The sequence below is a fragment of the Notolepis coatsorum genome (genome assembly GCF_963971535.1).
Source record: "Notolepis coatsorum genome assembly, chromosome: 1".
Taxonomy (NCBI): Eukaryota; Metazoa; Chordata; class Actinopteri; order Aulopiformes; family Paralepididae; genus Notolepis; species Notolepis coatsorum.
In genome coordinates, this window is record NC_140165.1 from 100,698,400 (window position 1) to 100,720,624 (window position 22,225).

General features: G+C 42.6%; 1 protein-coding gene across 10 annotated transcripts in view; it reads left to right on the plus strand.

Moving 5' to 3' along the window:
- Positions 1-22,225, plus strand: part of map4k2 (mitogen-activated protein kinase kinase kinase kinase 2) — a 110,210-nt gene that overhangs the window by 70,608 nt on the left and 17,377 nt on the right. For 7 of the 10 annotated variants that reach the window (XM_084332077.1, XM_084332081.1, XM_084332084.1 and 4 more), the window contains 6 exons: positions 574-697; positions 5,534-5,595; positions 11,878-11,981; positions 13,541-13,718; positions 16,063-16,131; positions 16,223-16,309. In XM_084332077.1, coding sequence (XP_084188203.1) covers positions 574-697; positions 5,534-5,595; positions 11,878-11,981; positions 13,541-13,718; positions 16,063-16,131; positions 16,223-16,309 — 624 coding nt within the window. The remainder of the gene's footprint in view (positions 1-573; positions 698-5,533; positions 5,596-11,877; positions 11,982-13,540; positions 13,719-16,062; positions 16,132-16,222; positions 16,310-22,225) is intronic. The other 3 variants (XM_084332079.1, XM_084332082.1, XM_084332078.1) reach the window with 1 other exon arrangement.

The window sequence follows — 22,225 nt, forward strand, 5'->3', positions numbered from 1 at the left end:
TGTCTGTCTGTCTGTCTGTCTGTCTGTCTGTCTGTCTGTCTGTCTGTCTGTCTGTCTGTCTGTCTGTCTGTCTGTCTGTCTGTCTGTCTGTCTGTCTGTCTGTCTGTCTGTCTGTCTGTCTGTCTGTCTGTCTGTCTGTCTGTCTGTCTGTCTGTCTGTCTGTCTGGATCTAAAAGAGTCTCTTCGAAATATTGTGCATTTTGTTCCTTACATGTAGGGCTGAACGATATGGAATAAATATCATATTGCAATTCTTTTGACAATTGAAATCACAATATGATTCACATTATTAGGGATAATTGTCTATTGTTTACATCATTATTTTCATTTTCAAAAAGTATTGATGTGCTTTTTGCAAGATTCTGTAGGCCTACGAAACAAAGATGTTTTCTTAGGTCTGTAGAATACAGGAGGCCAGGGCATCTCTGCAGCACCACAGTACTTAATTTAAAACAATTTTTTAGATCACTACCTGATCACTACAGTATCTAACAGTATTTTTTTACTCACATTTTGCCATTATCAAATATCGCAGCCCTACTCACATACCTGTACCTGTATGATCTCCTCCAGGGAAGTCGTCCCAGCTGTATTCCCACAGTCTGACAGCTCTGTTCGAACAGAGAGGCCACCTCCAGAAGAAGCAGAGCAGCCTGTCCCTCACAACCAACAGACTGACGGAGAGGATCAGCCCCAGGTACCATAGACACACAGACAAGTACACTACCATAGACACACAGACAGAGAGGTATACTACCATAGACACACAGACAGAGAGGTACACTACCATAGACACACAGACAAGTACACTACCATAGACACGCAGTGAGAGATGATTGTGGACTTCAGGAGGTCGGGGGTCAAGGACTACAGCCCCCTCAGCATCGACGGGGCACCAGTTGAGAGAGTGAACAGTTTCAAGTACCTCGGAGCCCACATATCCGAGGACTTGACATGGACCACACACATTGACAGTGTTGTGAAGAAGGCACGACAACGCCTCTACTTCCTCAGGCGCCTAAGGAAGTTCCAAGTCAGTCAGAAGATCCTTAGGAACTTCTACTCATGTACAATAGAGAGCATCCTGACCGGCAACATCACCTCCTGGTTTGGGAATAGCACTGCACAAGACCGTAGCAGACTACAAAGAGTGACACGTTCAGCCGAACGCACAATTAGAGGGGGGCTTCCCACCCTCCAGAACATTTACAACAAGCGGTGCAAGGGGAAGGCTAAGAGAATTATTAAGGACTCGAGCCACCCGAACAACTGCCTCTTTGAACTGCTGCCGTCAGGCAAGCGATACCGGAGTCTTATGGCGAGCACAGAAAGACTCAGAAGGAGCTTCTATCCCCAGGCCATCAGGCTGCTAAACGAACAATAATCGCTAAACGAACAATAATCACTATGCAACAACCATCAAATGCACACAGCACACACACCCACACGCACACACTCACTCAAACAAACAACACACTGCAGCACCCACTCTCCACACTTTAGATCACACAAACACACTTACACTTTATATTTATTGATAAAGGATTTGCACTACAACTCGTACACCTACTGTGAATTGTACCTAAACTGCACCTCGTCCATTTATGCCTTGCACTATATAGTATTGTATATTAGTACACTGCACAGTATTGTATATTGTATGGTAACTACGTCTACGAACATTGTACATATGTCTAAACTGAACACTGTGACCTCTTTTTTTACTTCTAATTTTTACTATGTTTTTATTTCATACTTATCTTGTCATGCACAGTCTCTGGAGCGCAACAGTAAGAAGCATTTTGTACAAAAGTATTCTGTACTTCTGTATGACAACTATTAAAGAAACTTGAAACAGACAGAGAGGTACACTACCATAGACACACAGACAGAGAGGTATACTACCATAGACACACAGACAAGTACACTACCATAGACACGCAGACAGAGAGGTATACTACCATAGACACACAGACAAGTACACTACCATAGACATGCAGACAGAGAGGTACACTACCATAGACACACAGACAGAGAGGTATACTACCATAGACACACAGACAAGTACACTACCATAGACACACAGACAGAGAGGTACACTACCATAGACACACAGACAAGTACACTACCATAGACACACAGACAGAGAGGTACACTACCATAGACACACAGACAAGTACACTACCATAGACACGCAGACAGAGAGGTATACTACCATAGACACACAGACAAGTACACTACCATAGACACACAGACAGAGAGGTACACTACCATAGACACACAGACAAGTACACTACCATAGACACACAGACAGAGAGGTATACTACCATAGACACACAGACAAGTACACTACCATAGACACAGAGACAGAGAGGTATACTACCATAGACACACAGACAAGTACACTACCATAGACACGCAGACAGAGAGGTATACTACCATAGACACGCAGACAGAGAGGTATACTACCATAGACACGCAGACAGAGAGGTATACTACCATAGACACACAGACAGAGAGGTACACTACCATAGACACACAGACAAGTACACTACCATAGACACACAGACAGAGAGGTACACTACCATAGACACACAGACAAGTACACTACCATAGACACACAGACAGAGAGGTACACTACCATAGACACACAGACAAGTACACTACCATAGACACACAGACAGAGAGGTATTCTACCATAGACACACAGACAAGTACACTACCATAGACACACAGACAGAGAGGTATTCTACCATAGACACACAGACAAGTACACTACCATAGACACGCAGACAGAGAGGTATACTACCATAGACACACAGACAAGTACACTACCATAGACACGCAGACAGAGAGGTACACTACCATAGACACACAGACAAGTACACTACCATAGACACACAGACAGAGAGGTATACTACCATAGACACACAGACAAGTACACTACCATAGACACGCAGACAGAGAGGTACACTACCATAGACACACAGACAAGTACACTACCATAGACACACAGACAGAGAGGTATACTACCATAGACACACAGACAAGTACACTACCATAGACACGCAGACAGAGAGGTACACTACCATAGACACACAGACAAGTACACTACCATAGACACGCAGACAGAGAGGTATACTACCATAGACACACAGACAAGTACACTACCATAGACACGCAGACAGAGAGGTACACTACCATAGACACACAGACAGAGAGGTATACTACCATAGACACACAGACAGAGAGGTATACTACCATAGACACACAGACAGAGAGGTATACTACCATAGACACACAGACAGACAAGTACACTACCATAGACACACAGACAAGTACACTACCATAGACACACAGACAGAGAGGTACACTACCATAGACACACAGACAGAGAGGTATACAACCATAGACACACAGACAGACAAGTACACTACCATAGACACACAGACAAGTACACTACCATAGACACACAGACAGAGAGGTATACTACCATAGACACACAGACAGAGAGGTATACTACCATAGACACACAGACAGAGAGGTATACTACCATAGACACACAGACAGAGAGGTATACTACCATAGACACGCAGACAGAGAGGTATACTACCATAGACACACAGACAAGTACACTACCATAGACACGCAGACAGACAAGTACACTACCATAGACACACAGACAGAGAGGTACACTACCATAGACACGCAGACAGAGAGGTACACTACCATAGACACACAGACAAGTACACTACCATAGACACGCAGACAGAGAGGTATACTACCATAGACACACAGACAAGTACACTACCATAGACACGCAGACAGAGAGGTACACTACCATAGACACACAGACAGAGAGGTATACTACCATAGACACACAGACAGAGAGGTATACTATCATAGACACACAGACAGAGAGGTATACTACCATAGACACACAGACAGAGAGGTATACTACCATAGACACACAGACAAGTACACTACCATAGACACACAGACAGAGAGGTATACTACCATAGACACACAGACAAGTACACTACCATAGACACACAGACAGAGAGGTATACTACCATAGACACACAGACAAGTACACTACCATAGACACACAGACAGAGAGGTACACTACCATAGACACGCAGACAGAGAGGTATACTACCATAGACACACAGACAGAGAGGTACACTACCATAGACACACAGACAAGTACACTACCATAGACATGCAGACAGAGAGGTACACTACCATAGACACACAGACAAGTACACTACCATAGACACACAGACAAGTACACTACCATAGACACACAGACAAGTTAGACACACAGACAAGTACACTACCATAGACACACAGACAAGTACACTACCATAGACACACAGACAAGTACACTACCATAGACACGCAGACAGAGAGGTACACTACCATAGACACACATACAAGTACACTACCATAGACACACAGACAAGTACACTACCATAGACACGCAGACAGAGAGGTACACTACCATAGACACACAGACAAGTACACTACCATAGACACGCAGACAGAGAGGTATACTACCATAGACACACAGACAGAGAGGTACACTACCATAGACACACAGACAGACAAGTACACTACCATAGACACACAGACAAGTACACTACCATAGACACGCAGACAGACAAGTACACTACCATATACACACAGACAAGTACACTATCATAGACACACAGACAAGTACACTACCATAGACACGCAGACAAGTACAATACCATAGACACGCAGACAAGTACACTACCATAGACACGCAGACAAGTACACTACCATAGACACACAGACAGACAAGTACACTACCATAGACACACAGACAAGTACACTACCATAGACACACAGACAAGTACACTACCATAGACACGCAGACAAGTACACTACCATAGACACGCAGACAAGTACACTACCATAGACACGCAGACAAGTACACTACCATAGACACACAGACAAGTACACTACCATAGACACACAGACAAGTACACTACCATAGACACGCAGACAAGTACACTACCATAGACACACAGACAAGTACACTACCATAGACACACAGACAAGTACACTACCATAGACACACAGACAAGTACACTACCATAGACACACAGACAAGTACACTACATATGTTACTACCTGTTATATATGTTACTACCTGTTATATATGTTACTACCTGTTATATATGTTACTACCTGTTATATATGTTATATATGTTACTACCTGTTATATATGTTACTACCTGTTATATATGTTACTACCTGTTATATATGTTATATATGTTACTACCTGTTATATATGTTACTACCTGTTATATATGTTACTACCTGTTATATATGTTACTACCTGTTATATATGTTATATATGTTACTACCTGTTATATATGTTACTACCTGTTATATATGTTATATATGTTACTACCTGTTATATATGTTACTACCTGTTATATATGTTACATATGTTACCTGTTACTCTTTTGTGTTTTTCTTACCGTTGTGTTTTCCGCTTCAGCAGGAAGTTTGCCGTCTCTGTGAAGATCCCTGAGACCAAGGGCTGCAGGAAGTGCAGTGTAGGTGAGTACAGTCTACCTGACGTGTCATTTCTAATCAATCATATTACTACAGTCTACTAGAGGTGTAATTTATAATCAATCGTATGACTACAGTCTACATGTAATTTATAATCAATCACATGACTACAGTTCACATGAGGTGTCATTTATAATCAATCATATGAGTACAGTTTACATGAGGTGTCATTTATAATCAATCATATGACTACAGTCTACATGTAATTTATAATCAATCATATGACTACTGTAACTGAGGGGTACAATTCCCTGACTGTATTGATAAGTATGGTATCATTAAACCACTACCGCTTTATGTACTTTAACTACTGGCCACACAGTACATGATATAGATATGATGAACACTTTCCCACCATGAAACCAAGTCCACACAAATGTATAAGTCGAATATTTAATATATAGCAAAGGGTATATACAACGTTCACTTAATGACATTTATGATTTGAATGCACTTGTAAGGCAAATGAGTATTCGTAGGCAAATCAACATTGAATGTCCAATCTCTGGTTACGCAGGAAGCAAGTATACAACCTGGTTCTTTAGGGAACTATAGCGATGGTACTTAATGATTATAGCTGGATATACTAAAGGGGGGTCCTGCTGGTTGTAAGTCAGTAGGGGGGGGGGGGGGTTAGGAGAGCCGCCGGCGATATCCCATCTGGCCAACGATTTCTTGGGAGAATTCAGAGTGCTGAACACGGTGCCCACAGAACCTTGGTCCACAGATGAATACAGTTGGGCCCTCTTGTAGACGGTAGCTGCCGGTCCACAACGAAGAGACGTGAGGCGACCTCACTCGGGGTAGAGCGCCGTCTCACCTGGACTCCTCTCGGGGGGTAGTTCCAACACTCACCAGTGTTGGCTGTTATCCATGGCATAAATCAAAGCACCCAAAGCAAGTAGATAATCCAAGCCGTGTAGGGCTCGCCGTCGTCCGGGTAAGGTAATCCAATGTGCAGGTCCACTCGTCCTAGCCCAGAACTCCTCGGATGAAAGCACCACACGTGGTCTGCCCAGCCTGGTTAAGACTCTAGATAACGCGAGGAAACGATGGGGGTACTACTCACTGTATAACTCTAACCGAACGATGCACCATACATAATAGACTATTATTAACTTAATAGAAATACGTCCCACTCGACGGTATAGTGCCAAACTATGACAATTCAACTATTAATCCACACGATGTCTCAATGCCATTCTGAGGCCAAGTTGACCATACTGCACCACACGTGTATCGTGGGTGAGGCTTAACGTCTTGCCACTAGGTTGGAGGGTAAAGAACTAAGGGCTAAGGGACTAAAAAAGAAAGTTCTACTTTACTTGCGCCATATATATATGCGCTGTGAACAAATAGTACCATTCGTATTTCGCCAGACGTATTCCTACGCGGAACCGGGCTAGTAACGACATGTTCGTCGGCACGATTGAACTTGAACCAAGGGGCTTGGCTGCTGGCGCCAAGTTCTTGTCCAATGAGAGAATGAAACTATTATGGGCTGTTAGTAGACTAAAGGGATATTCAGTGTATATGTACAAGGAATATACAAGGGATATCAAACGATATACAAATACTATTAAATATATATCCATAAATAAATATATATATTCGGTTTAATCTGATCCTTCACAACAACTACAGTCTACATGTAATTTATAATCAATCATATGACTACAGTTAACATGCCATTTATAATCAATCATATGACTACAGTTTACATGCCATTTATAATCAAGTTCAAGTTTCTTTATTAGTTGTCATACAGAAGTACAGAATACTTTTATACAAAATGCTTCTTTCTGTCATGCTCCAGAGACTGTGCTAGACAAAAATAGATAAGTATAAAATAAAATAAGTATAGCAAGTAAAAAATAGAAGTAACGTACGTGGACACAAGTGTTCAGTATGTACAATGTTCAATGCAGAGTAGAAGTAACTGAGTTACCATACAATATACTATACAATATACTAATATACTATATAGTGCAAAGCAGAAATGGGATGAGGTACAATTTAGGTACAATTTACAGTAAGGTGTGATGAGGTATGGGTTGTAGTGCAAATTCTTTACCAATAAATATAAAGTGTGTTTAGGTGTTCTAAAGTGTGTAAAGTGGGTGCTGCAGTGAGTTGTTTGTTTAAGTGAGTGTGTGCGTGTGGATGTGTGTGCTGTGAGTGAATTTGATGGTTGTTACATAGTGTTATTGTTCGTTGAGCATCCTGATGGCCTGGGGATAGAAGCTTCAATCATATGACTACAGTTTACATGCCATTTATAATCAATCATATGACTACAGTTTACATGTCATTTATAATCAATCACATGACTACAGTTTACATGAGGTGTCATTTATAATCAATCATATGAGTACAGTCTACATGTAATTTATAATCAATCATATGAGTACAGTTACATGTCATTTTTAATCAATCATATGCAGGGGCGGACCTAGCACATTTGGCGCCCTAGGTTCACCACTGCGCCCCCCCCCCCCCCCCCAAAAATCAAAACATCGCTGCGCTACCAACCGGTTAACCCTTTTTACTGCGACAATACGCAGAAGGTTAACCCTTTCACGACCGTCGGTTGTGTGATAGTAAAGGGTTAACCCTCCGTCGTGTGGCAGTGAAAGGGTTAACATTTATACAGTAAAGTACTGCACCTTTATTTTTTACAAGCAAGAAATAAAGCTAACATCACCAAGAAGTGGTACACTCAGGGAATTAAAACTTTTGGGGACCTATATGATAATAACATACTTATGTCCTTTGAACAGTTACGCGCCGCCTTCCACCTTCCAACTACTAATTTCTTCAAATACCTACAGGTCAGACACTTCATAGGTACAGGTCAGGGAGGAGACTCCACTCTTCCAAAACCCCTCCTCGTAGATGATATTCTAAAAGGAGTTATTCACACTAGAGGCATCCTATCATTAACATATGATAGAATTCTGACCAGTACAGAAATTATACCCCTAAACGCCAAGAACAAATGGGAGCGGGACCTGGAATGTACCTTTGATGAAGATGAATGGGAATCACTATGTGAGTCTGCACTATCTTTTTCATATAACACTCGACATAAACTTATGCAATTTAACATTCTCCATAGAACCTATTTTACGCCGGAAAGACTTCACAGGATGAATGATGCTATCTCTGACCTTTGCCCTAGGTGCTCAACGGAAACAGGTAGCCTGCTCCACATGTTCTGGGAATGTGACAAACTGAGACCTTACTGGGGCTCAATTTGGGAGATTCTCGAAGAGGTCACAGGGTTTGAGATCCCATGTACACCTAAATTAGCATTATTAGGAGACATGTCTGACATTTCTCCAGATAAGAGAGGCAAGGTGCGGATCATTAAATTGGCCATGATTGCAGGGAACAAGTGTATTGCCATGCTGTGGAAAAGTGCTGAATCCCCCCCCATGTCTATGTGGCTTAGTGAAATCTCTTCGTACATGGCATCAGAGAAAATAATGTTCAATCTTAAGAAAAAACCACATCTCTTTGATAAATGCTGGGCTGGGTTTAGGCAATACTTAGAACAGATTACATAGTAGGTTGACGATGTAGGCTATTATTGAAGCTCCCTTTTGTCTTTCTGATGGGTATATATTGCAATGAATGATACTGTAAATGTTATTAGTTGCTCTTTGAAGAGAAAAGATGTAACGTTAGATATTTATTTGTTTGGTATAGAAGTATGGGCACCTGTTAGACGGGTGTAACTGGGTTTACTAAATACTCAAAATGTGTAAAAAAAAGAAAAAACTGAATTTGTTGAGGTCCTAGTCTGGGGGAGGGGAGGGGGGTCTGGCCTAGAGGATTTATTTTAGTTTATAATGATTTTTTATTTTTATTTTAGGGGGGGGGGTTATTTTGTATCTATTTTTCTGTAACTCAGGGAGGGGGGAGGGGGGGGGGCAGTTGGCAGCATTTCCTTTTGTATGGTTGTTGAACTGTTGAACTGATGCTGTAAAACTGAAGAAAAAAAAATACCAATAAACATATTGTTTAAAAAAAAATAAAAAATAGAGCTAAGAATAAATGTAAAGTGCACACTAAAGAATTAAAACAAATAAACAACTTAGCTAACACACAATAATAATAATAATAATAACCATAACAAACAATAAAATAATGTGAAAATTTGCTTTCAAAGAAAATTAAGAAGAAATGTAAAGTGCACACTAAAGAATTAAAACAAACAACTTAGCTAACAATCAATAATAATAATAACAATAACAAACAATTAAATAACGTGCAAATTTGCTTTAACACTATGCCGTCCGAGAACGAGTATATGCGTGTTTAGAAAAAGAGCGTTGTGGACCAGAGCCACGAGTATATACGTGACGAGTTGTTATTGTTTTATTCCATATTTATAACGCTTCTTAGGTACCCGATCCACTACCAGCATCTTTTCACATATTTGATTTTCGAAACATGCAGTACCGGCCACACCCGCTTACGGGCGCCATCGCTCCACTGCAGTATCATTATGTGATTTCTTAAAAAAATGCAAACTACAGTTCTGTGGGCGGATCATAGTTCCTTGATCCCAGCCGAACATCCTCCATCTTGGATCAGTTTGGCAAGCGTTTTTTTCAGCGTGGAATAATGGGATTTATGATTAGCCAATGTGCATATCGATCTACCAGAATCCGATGACTGGTGAGGAAATGCTGCCGGCGATCACATGGCCTGACGGTAGGATAATATTACCCCAAATTACAGCTGGATTGGACATTGTTTTATAACGTAACGTGATCGGTCAATGAAAATGCTATATTGAACGCACACTGTATTGGTAATCAATAATAGTAATCGGCGTTCCCCGCCGCCCCCATTTCATCCATAGATGCTCTGTAATAGTCCGGATGCTACGCAGTTTGTTTTATTTCATTCGTATATATACAGCAGAAATGGCGTTTGATATAACGGCGCCAACGTTTAGCCTATTATCTAGCTCCCGGGAAAAAAGACGAGACGAAAAGTGCGATAAACCTTATATTCACGACGCTATGAAATGACAACCAACCGATGGATTTTTATTTTCTTTAAGCCATTATGAAGGCACGGTTTATGCACTCAAGTGACAATGAGAATGGACAGATAGCAATACTATAAATTATATATAAAGCTCTTAGAAAGTACATTGGTTTGTTTACTATCTGCTGTCCTCTGAGGCCTAAATCGCCGGGCCGCGCCGGTCGTCATAGTGTTAAAAGAAAATTATGTATTGTAAAATATGTTACACATATAATCAAAATATAATATGCTAAATAAACAAACAAATAAATAAAAATTACAAATTCACTTTGTCTAAAGAACTATTTACATTCCACTCCCTATCATCACACTTCAAGGTTAGCCTGTAGCTCCTACTGGTTTCCATTTACAGTGCAATCCTTCTGCCCTTCCTCGCTGCAAAGTCATCAATCACATCAAATTTTCCAACTCCTGAGCCAGCTCCTTCCCATCCAAATCAGATTGCCCTCCATGGTTTCAGGTGTGTACAAGTGCCTCTGCTTGCTTCATCAGCTCTTGGTGTGGCAGGTCTTGGAAGTTGTACAAAATTGCATACCTTTCACCTTGGCACATTTCTCGTCTTCTTCTTTTCTTCTCTTTTTATACTGGATGGCCGGATGGCTTTTGCCTCTTCATAGTTCTCTAACGTTAGTCTTTCTTTCCTCAACGTTCAATTCTATAAACACTTGACCGATACCCATCAATGCACAGCGCTCTAGCATGTTCTGACTGTGAACACCTAAAGCTGAGGCTCAGACCGACCGACCGTTTTAGATTTTTGGCTCATTTCCCCTTATGTTAGAATTTCTTTTTATGTAAAAATAATGGTTGCCGATATAGAGGGGGGCGCCAAAACTGCGCAGAGCAAAAACAATTAAAAAAAAAAAAAAAAAAAAAAATATTTATTTATTTATTTTTATTTTGGCGCCGCGCTCTAGGCAACCGCCTATATCGCCTGTAGGAAGCTCCACCCCTGATCATATGAGATATGACTACAATTTACATGTCAGTCGCTCATTCTCTCTCTATCTCTCTTTTTCTCTATCTTTATCTCTCTCTTGCCTTCTCTCTCCCCCTCTATCTCTCTCCATCTATCTTTTTATCTATCTTGCTCTCTCCCTCTCTCTCTCTCTCTCTCTCTCTCTCTCTCTCTCTCTCTCTCTCTCTCTCTCTCTCTCTCTATCTTTATTTCTCTCTCTCTCTCCCTCTCTCTCTCTCTCTCAGCACGGAACCCCTACACGGACAGTACCTTCCTGTGTGGGGCAGTGCCGTCAGGCCTGGTTCTGCTGTTGTGGTACGAGCCTCTGCAGAAGTTCATGCAGCTCAAGGTACAGACTTGGTACATTTCATGTTTCATTTATTTCCAGCAGATCCAAAAAGAGGCCGTTCACTGAGTGTCTGTGTAGTTGTCTCACTTCCAACATGGCCGCCGTTCACCACTGTATAACCACTCTCAAAAAGAAAATCCCTAATTTATGTGCAGCGGTCGAGCAGGTAAAACACCTGAAAAGCATATTATTGTTCCACTGTGACTTGTTTACAAGATACAGTAATAAGAAGACATCAAATAATTGTACATCTGTGTTTATATATTATTTGTCATATCAACGCATAGCAACCGTTGTTTCTTCGAGCATGGCGGGCAAATTCTAGACAAAGGGAGAAGTTACATGCTACCAACGTCAAAGGGAGATGTAGGCCTGCCTGGTGCTCTCAGAGTAGGGCAATCTGGAATCAGGGAGAGACTTCAAGTTTCTTTTTTTTAAAACTTTGACCAGTCACCTGGTTCTTTTAGCGTTTATCGCTTTTTCTTCGCATTCATACTTGGTCAAGTTCGACCGACAGAGCAGGCTGAAAGGGTTCAGATGGGGGGGAAAGACACTCTGGGAAAGGCACGGCTGCCGTCCGGGATTCGAACGCGCTCAGCCCCAGATCCGCGCGAGCGCGGTTGTCCACGGCGCTGAAATAGCACTCGCGGTACGTGGTGAGCTACTGGAGCTCCCCGAGAGAGAGACTTCAAGTTTCAAGTTCAAGTTTTGTTTTATTTGTCACGTATAAAGTACATGTACATTACAGTGAAATGTTTGGTTCTGTATGAGCCTCCTGCGAATGTGCTTCATACAGTAAAGAAAGTTAGTAAAGAGGAATAAAGTCCCAACACTAAACAAATATACAATATACAAACTAAAGTACAACCTAAGTACAATGAAAGTACAATGAAGTAAAAATGCAGACAATGAGGTACAAAATGCAGACAATGACGTAAATAAACAAAAGAAAGAAAAAACAATATGAGGCTAGCTAGGGGGAGAACCCATGAGATGCTCCCTGCACCCCGTCCTCTGGTTCGATCCATTCATGTATAGAGGACTATAATAAATATGATTTAAGCCTGTGTGTGTACAGTATATCTATAGAGTTGATCATCACAAAGTGGTGAATATCACTGTCAATAACATTGTGTATTTATACTTGTATCGCTGTACATAATAATACTGTACATACATCAGATTGGCATATTTACTCGGTAGCTTCATTATATATATTATATATGCATTATATATTATATTCATTTTATATATACTGTATATTCCACTTGTTACACTGTATATTGTTAATGCACTTTACTGTTACCTTTGCACCAAACTTCTTTTCGTTGTACTGTACTTGTGCTGCATAATGACAATACATTAGAATCTAATCTAAATTAATCTAATTGTTTCTTCTTCTTCTTTTTCTTCCTCTTCTTCTCCTACTTTATCTTCTTACTCTTCTTCTCCTACTTTCTCTTCTTACTCTTCTTCTTTCTCTTCTACTTCTTCTACTTCTTCCTCTTCCTCTTCTTCCTCTTCTTCTTTCCCCTCTTCCTCTTCCTCCTTGCTCTCAGCATATACCCATAAGTCTCCCAGATCCTCTCCCTATCTTTGAGCTCCTGGTGCTGGTGACGGATGAGTTCCCACAGCTGTGTGTCGGGGTGAGAGACTCCGCCCACGAGAAGCCTCCAGCCAATCAGCAGCTGAGGTTTGACATCATAGAACTCAACGGCACACCCAATTCAACACCAGGTAGAGTTTAGTTTTATTGTCTTTTAGGGCCAAAATACCATATCACAATATCTTTGATTGGTATGATGGTATTTGATGGTGTGTTCCAGTGCAAATGACAGTGGCTGCGTTTACATGGACAGTTTATTCCCCTTTTCATTCGGAATTAACGTTAAATCTTATTTAAAGTTATCATGTAAACATCTGAAAATACTTAATTCCGAATGAAAATGGCCATTCCGAAATAAAATCCATTCCGATGTAAGTGGCCGGTTTATTCCGTTTATCATTCCGAATTAAAGCTTTTTCTGTCCATGTAAACGCTTTTTCGGAATTAGTTCCCCCCGGTCTTTCTGCGCATGATCGCGCATAGGCTACAGTACACATAGATGATCGCGAACAGAGGCACATATTGTTCCATAGCATACGCCTTCAGTTGATCATGACAAATCCTCTCTTACCTTGACGATTAAAAAGCCTCCATAATTTAGTAAATAAAGCTGTAGCCAGCCAGCTAGTATTGATGCTATACAAAATGCTATCCACAAAATAGCTACATAGCTAACCAACTAAATACAATGGTATCCTGAGGTAACGTTAGATACAACGTTTGCTAGTCGAAATGACTGGACACACACAGGGACAAGTTAAACATCAATCAATTAATTTATTCCAACAGGTAGTTTGAGCTGCATGTGAGCCGCGGTCTTTCTCTCCTCTCCTTTGGAAACTAATATGATACGTTAGCTAGAAAAAGCACAGAACCGGCCGGCAAAAGTTAAGCTGCTAGCAACAGACACTATAATACTTCCGTCGGGGGATTTCAAAATAAAAGAGCGACGTCTAAAAGCACCGTAAATAGGTTTATTTTGTACATTATCTAACGTTAACACGAACCTAAACTAACTTTAGATTAGTTTAGGTTCGTGTAACGTTTGATATTGTAAAGAATAAACGTATTTACGGTGCTTTTAGACGTCGCTCTTTTATTTTGAAACCCCCCGCCCGGAAGTAAAAATTATGCTTATTTGTCTGCTTGTTATCAATGGGTTGCTACATACGGAGTACAATGTTACATAGGCTGTGCGTCGATGTTGCAGAAGCATAAAGGCCTGCAACACCTTTGCTTTGTCGATGTTGTGGTGCAGTTGCTTTGAAGTTGCTGTAGCATTTAGAGGCCTTTAACGTTAGCAGAATAGACACACCGAGAGTCTGGTTAATGTTGTTTGGTACGCTAGCACAGTAGCTGAGAATACCGGTCGCAGCTGTTTGTTTACTTCTGGTAAACGTAATGACGTTAACATCCTGTTTACGTTTACCCAATCAGAAGCCTTCCCAGCCCCAAACCTTACGATGACTCGAAAACTCCCGATTAGACAGTGACTTTCATGTAAACACCTTGTCGGAATTAAGATTTGACATGTAAACTCGCATGATTTTTTTTTACATCCGAATGATTTGATTCCGAAGTTATAATTCGGAATTAAAAGTCACCATGTAACCGCAGCCACTGTGATATGATTATCTTGTAATACAATTTTAGTTAAAATAGTCCACTTGTAAAGGGGCGGCTGGGTGGCGCAGCGGACATTGCACTCGTCACTAAAGCAAGAGACACCAGGTTCGAATCCGGCTGTAGGCGTTGCCTCCGGCTTGGGCCGGCCGTCATACTGGCTCAATTGGCAGACTCAGCGGGTGGAAGTCGATGGGTGGTAATCTGGACGTTGTGGACAGCGACTCCTACAGGTCGGTTGGGGGACGCCTGCACAGCAGAGACAGGAAAATTACGGGGGTAGTGTGAGCCTCCCACACGTTACACCTCGCCAATGAGAGTCCGCGCTGGCAGGTGAAAAGATGTGACAGGCTGCCTCCTCGTGTACCAGAGGGGACATGTGATGCAAGGCTTCTATCCTCCCTACAACCGACCAGTGGGGGGAATATGCGAGCAACGTTCAAGACAGGGGAGGGGAGAATTGGAAACACAAAATTGGGATGGGAGAAAAATAGAAAAATAAGGAGAAAAAGTGGATCAAAAACAAAAAAATTGTCCACTTGCTTTTACTTTTCGAACTGTGCTGCAAATAAAGGTTTTTTAATGACCTTAGAAATATACTGTATGCATCTCTTTCTTTCTCTCTCTCCCTCCCCTCTCCCTCTCTTTCTGCCTGTCTCTCTCTCCCTGCCTGTCTCTCTCCCCTCTCTCTCCCACCTATCTCTCTCCTCTCTCCCCCCTTCTCTCTCTCCCCCCTTCTCTCTCTCCCGCCCTCCCCATCTCTCTCTCCCCCCCTCTCTCTCTCGCCCCCCCCCCTTTCTCTCTCTCTCTCTCTCTCTCTCTCTCTCTCTCTCTCTCTCTCTCTCTCTCCAGACAGTAGACCTATAGGAGCTGTGCAGGCGACTCAGCTGGACAGAGACACTGTCCTCATTGCACTAGAGAGTGAGTCTGAAACCTCATTACTGAACCTGTGACGTGAGTTAAAACCAGTGAACCGGTCAGTGAACATATGCTATTCTCGTTCATTTCGCAGAAACGGTTAAGATTGTGAACCTGCAAGGGCTTCCGTCCAAAGAACTGGCCTCTGAAATGGTGTTCGACTTCCCCATTCAAACACTAGGTATGGATCTCACTGCGTTTTTATTAAATGTAAAGTGCAACATAGGAATATTAACTCAGTATTAGAACTGTTTCTGTAAGGAGGGTGTGGAGAGAACAGACAGGGACATAGAGTTATGATATGATGGTAATAAAGGAGGAATATTATCTTGTCGGCCTTTATGTTAGCAGCAGTTAAGTAGACAGACGGATGTCTTTACATTTACATTTACATTTAGTCATTTAGCTGACGCTTTTATCCAAAGCGACTTACAAGTTCTGTGCGACAAGACAGCAAGAAGGGTATAACTCTATCAGCTGAGTAACAATGTTCATCAAAGTGTTGCGTGTTACAGTGTAGGTTAGTTTATTAGGACAAGTGCATGACATTAAGGTTAGTCGGGGTTAGATTTTTTTTTTTTCTTTTTTTTTTGCTGACTGTCTGGCTGCCACGACTCTTGTTCAAACACTAGGTATAAATCTACCTCAGTTTTGATTAAAGGACAGGTTCACATTCTGTCTGGCATGATGTTGACCAGTACAAGCCATAATTCCACTGATCGCTTTGGTGTTGAGAAACTTGGCACTGTGCTGCATCCTCTCACCGGGCTCCGATCCAACAGGACAAGTGTTTTATCTTGTAAAAACACCATGTCCTTTTCCAAAGTAGGAAGCCCACAGTACTGTATAATTAGATGTTTCTTCATATTCTGCCGAGGAAGTGTTTGTAGACTGTCCGTCCATGTTCCATAACACCCCCCTATCTGACGTCCATGTTCCATAACACCCCCTATCTCATGTCCATGTTCCATAACACCCCCTATCTAATGTCCATGTTCCATAACACCCCCTATCTGACGTCCATGTTCCATAACACCCCCCTATCTCATGTCCATGTTCCATAACGCCCCCTATCTGATGTCCATGTTCCATAACACCCCCTATCTCATGTCCATGTTCCATAACACCCCCTATCTGATGTCCATGTTCCATAACACCCCCTATCTGATGTCCATGTTCCATAACACCCCCTATCTAATGTCCATGTTCCATAACACCCCCTATCTCATGTCCATGTTCCATAACACCCCCTATCTAATGTCCATGTTCCATAACACCCCCTATCTCATGTCCATGTTCCATAACACCCCCTATCTGATGTCCATGTTCCATAACACCCCCTATCTAATGTCCATGTTCCATAACACCCCCCTATCTGACGTCCATGTTCCATAACACCCCCTATCTAATGTCCATGTTCCATAACACCCCCTATCTGACGTCCATGTTCCATAACGCCCCCTATCTGATGTCCATGTTCCATAACGCCCCCTATCTGATGTCCATGTTCCATAACACCCCCCTATCTAATGTACATGTTCCATAACACCCCCTATCTGATGTCCATGTTCCATAACACCCCCCTATCTAATGTCCATGTTCCATAACACCCCCTATCTGATGTCCATGTTCCATAACGCCCCCTATCTAATGTCCATGTTCCATAACGCCCCCTATCTCATGTCCATGTTCCATAACACCCCCTATCTGATGTCCATGTTCCATAACGCCCCCTATCTGATGTCCATGTTCCATAACGCCCCCTATCTGATGTCCATGTTCCATAACACCCCCTATCTAATGTCCATGTTCCATAACGCCCCCTATCTAATGTACATGTTCCATAACACCCCCTATCTAATGTCCATGTTCCATAACGCCCCCTATCTAATGTACATGTTCCATAACACCCCCTATCTAATGTACATGTTCCATAACACCCCCTATCTAATGTCCATGTTCCATAACGCCCCCTATCTAATGTACATGTTCCATAACACCCCCTATCTAATGTACATGTTCCATAACACCCCCTATCTAATGTCCAGGTTCCATAACGCCCCCTATCTGATGTCCAGGTTCCATAACACCCCCTATCTGACGTCCATGTTCCATAACACCCCCTATCTGACGTCCATGTTCCATAACACCCCCTATCTGACGTCCATGTTCCATAACGCCCCCCTATCCAGTGGCGGCCGCTGGGTACTTCGCCACTAGGGGCGCTATACCAAATATTTTGCGAACATGTACAGTACAGTACTGTACCACGCAAGACTCATGGCAAGACGTGAGCGATTCGACTCACGCTCACGGCAATGAATCGGCTCTTATGAACGAGTCGCTCAGCTGTTACTACAACAACACACAACCAGTCAAATAAAGTATAGTCTAGACTCTAATTCACAACTTGAAACACAATATAAATAGAAAAGTTAGAAACAAAACTCACCCGTCTCCAAACACAGGCAGATCTCTCCCTCTCTCCTTCTCTCTCTTACACACAGCGCGACGTGGAATCGATTCGTTACACAATCAGACCTATTATATACCAAGAATAACTTCAGTATGAGTACAGGGCTGTACACATATTTTGCATATTGTTAAACGAGCCAAGGCTAGCTATTAAACTATCGATATGAATCGAAAATCTGGGACCCTGATGTAAACAAGACAAACGTCTTTCTCTGGTCTGCATCCCCTTAACAATTGTGTGTATTGAGCCGTACTGTATTGTACCCATTCTGCAATCTGTTAATAAAGTTCTCATTCATTCATTCATTCAAACATAGACGATATTGAACAAGCCATAATCCACGTATTTTCAATCCGAGAGAGCTGCAGTAGTTAAATCAATGAGCCATCGATAAATAAACAATCAGCAATGTCTCGCTTCATGAATGGCCAGCAGTAGTACTGCTCCTAAAAAAACTATTTACAACCGTTAACGTTAAGAAGAGAGAGAGAGAGAGAGAGAGAGATTTCTTCAACCTCGAACCTAAATTCCTTAGCAACCCGTGTTACCAAGTAAACAAATCACAGAACGATAGCCAGTTAGCCCGCACCAGCCTAGTAGTACTACTAACGTTAGCTCCCAGAACGATAGCCAGTTAGCCCGCACCAGCCTAGTAGTACTAACGTTAGAGAGAGAGAGAGAGAGAGACTCACTGTTTAGTTGAAACGTCCAGGGCAGGAAACGTGTATAATCCGCCATATAGCTTGTTAGCCAAGTGTTAGCTCAGCTGAGCTCGTCGACGTTAGCACAACACTCAACAAGTACATTCCTTTGTCCATTTCTGCTCGAACAGACTGCAAACTACCTGGCGTTCTATCGCCATGCTCTAAGACAAACTCTAACCTTAACCAACTTTGAAAGAGTGCCTAAGCTTAACAGTCTAAAGAACTTGCAGTCACAGCACGGCACGCTCTAAGACAAACAACAGTCCTAGTACCAGGAACCAAGCTACGCTAGAAGCTAGAATTGGAACATTAGAAATTGGATTCGGCCAATCAGAGATCGTCTCTGTGAAATTCTGCCATAGAAAAAAATACTGGCGTCGGCCAATCAGAGAGCGTCTCCGCGAAATGCGGCTATGGAAATTCTCACGGAAGTTCACGCTGCTTTCTAGACCGCTTCAAATCGCGCTCGGATTCCAACATAATAGTCATATTTCAACGCACAACGCCGTATGCACTGATTGGCTGTGACGGAGACAGCGATCAAACTGTGACGCGCAGTCAGAGCGCTATCGCTTCTTGCCCGGGCGAGAAATACGAAAAAATAAAAAAAAACGTCACTTCCTGCCCATGAAAACGCTGTTTTTTTAATTTAGATAATAACGTTATATTGTGCATTGGAAATACAAACATACTTAAAATGAGTAAATATTATTCATTTTAAACATGTTTATATTATTTATAGGGCTATAAAACAAAAAACAAAAAAGTTTTTTTTTTTATTCTTCTCTCATTTAACAGGTGGGTCGGCGCCCATAGCGCCACCAGTGGCGAGCCGCCACTGCCCCTATCTAATGTCCAGGTTCCATAACGCCCCCCCCCCCCCCTATCTGACGTCCATGTTCCATAACACCCCCTATCTGACGTCCATGTTCCATAACGCCCCCCTATCTAATGTCCAGGTTCCATAACGCCCCCTATCTAATGTCCAGGTTCCATAACACCCCCCCCCCTATCTAATGTCCATGTTCCATAATGCCCCCCCCCCTATCTAATGTCCATGTTCCATAACACCCCCTATCTCATGTCCATGTTCCATAACACCCCCTATCTCATGTCCATGTTCCATAACACCCCCTATCTGATGTCCATGTTCCATAACGCCCCCTATCTAACGTCCATGTTCCATAACACCCCCTATCTAATGTCCATGTTCCATAACACCCCCTATCTAATGTCCAGGTTCCATAACGCCCCCTATCTAATGTCCATGTTCCATAACGCCCCCTATCTGATGTCCATGTTCCATAACACCCCCTATCTAACGTCCATGTTCCATAACACCCCCCCCCCCCTATCTGACGTCCATGTTCCATAACACCCCCTATCTGATGTCCATGTTCCATAACGCCCCCTATCTAACGTCCATGTTCCATAACACCCCCCCCCCCTATCTAATGTCCATGTTCCATAATGCCCCCCCCCCTATCTAATGTCCAGGTTCCATAACGCCCCCCCCCCCCCCTATCTAATGTCCAGGTTCCATAACGCCCCGCCCCCCCCTATCTAATGTCCAGGTTCCATAACGTCCCCTATCTAATGTCCAGGTTCCATAACACCCCCCCCCCTATCTGACGTCCATGTTCCATAACACCCCCTATCTAATGTCCAGGTTCCATAACGCCCCCTATCTCATGTCCATGTTCCATAACACCCCCTATCTCATGTCCATGTTCCATAACGCCCCCTATCTCATGTCCATGTTCCATAACGCCCCCTATCTCATGTCCATGTTCCATAACGCCCCCTATCTCATGTCCATGTTCCATAACGCCCCCTATCTCATGTCCATGTTCCATAACAACCCCTATCTCATGTCCATGTTCCATAACACCCCCTATCTCATGTCCATGTTCCATAACACCCCCTATCTAATGTCCAGGTTCCATAACACCCCCTATCTCATGTCCATGTTCCATAACGCCCCCTATCTCATGTCCATGTTCCATAACGCCCCCTATCTCATGTCCATGTTCCATAACAACCCCTATCTCATGTCCATGTTCCATAACACCCCCTATCTCATGTCCATGTTCCATAACACCCCCTATCTAATGTCCAGGTTCCATAACACCCCCTATCTCATGTCCATGTTCCATAACACCCCCTATCTCATGTCCATGTTCCATAACACCCCCTATCTAATGTCCAGGTTCCATAACGCCCCCTATCTAATGTACATGTTCGATAATGCCCCCCAATTTAATATCCAGGTCCCATAATGCCCCCCTCAACCTCCTACACCCAATGGCAATTTAATTTCAAATTGTGGCTCTCAATTATGATTATTTTCTATTTATCCTCGGTATCTATGAAATTCACAGGCATTAATGTTTCTATTTGGCTCAGTTTGTTATCATCACACAACACGGTGTATCAGTGTATTATAATAGTTTTTCCTGGATTCAGATTGTTACTCATTTAACTTTTTACTACCAGGTGTGTATAAATTAAACAATGCAATTGCTAAAAAGTGATCTTTCCCCGTTTCTGAAGTGGGATTTTGGATTTTGATTTTGCTTCACTGCATGTAAGCCCCTCTCTGGTTCCAGTCTAGTTGTTGTCCTGATATTAAAACAATGATAATTGTTAGGCGGCTACGTGGCGTAGTGGGCAAGGTGCTTGCCACGAATGCGGAGACGCTGGGATCGCCTGTTCGATCCCAGCGCTCCACATTGCTTTCAGTTTAGCTGGTCGTCCGTACTAATACACATTGGCCGTATTAGGGGGTGGGAAACTGATGGGTGGGGATCAGGCGTTGTGGACAGCGACTCCTACAGGTCGGTTGGTGCGCCTGCGCAGGAAGAATCAGGAAGTGTCGGGGGCAGCGTGAGCCTCCCACGCGTTACTCCTCGCCACT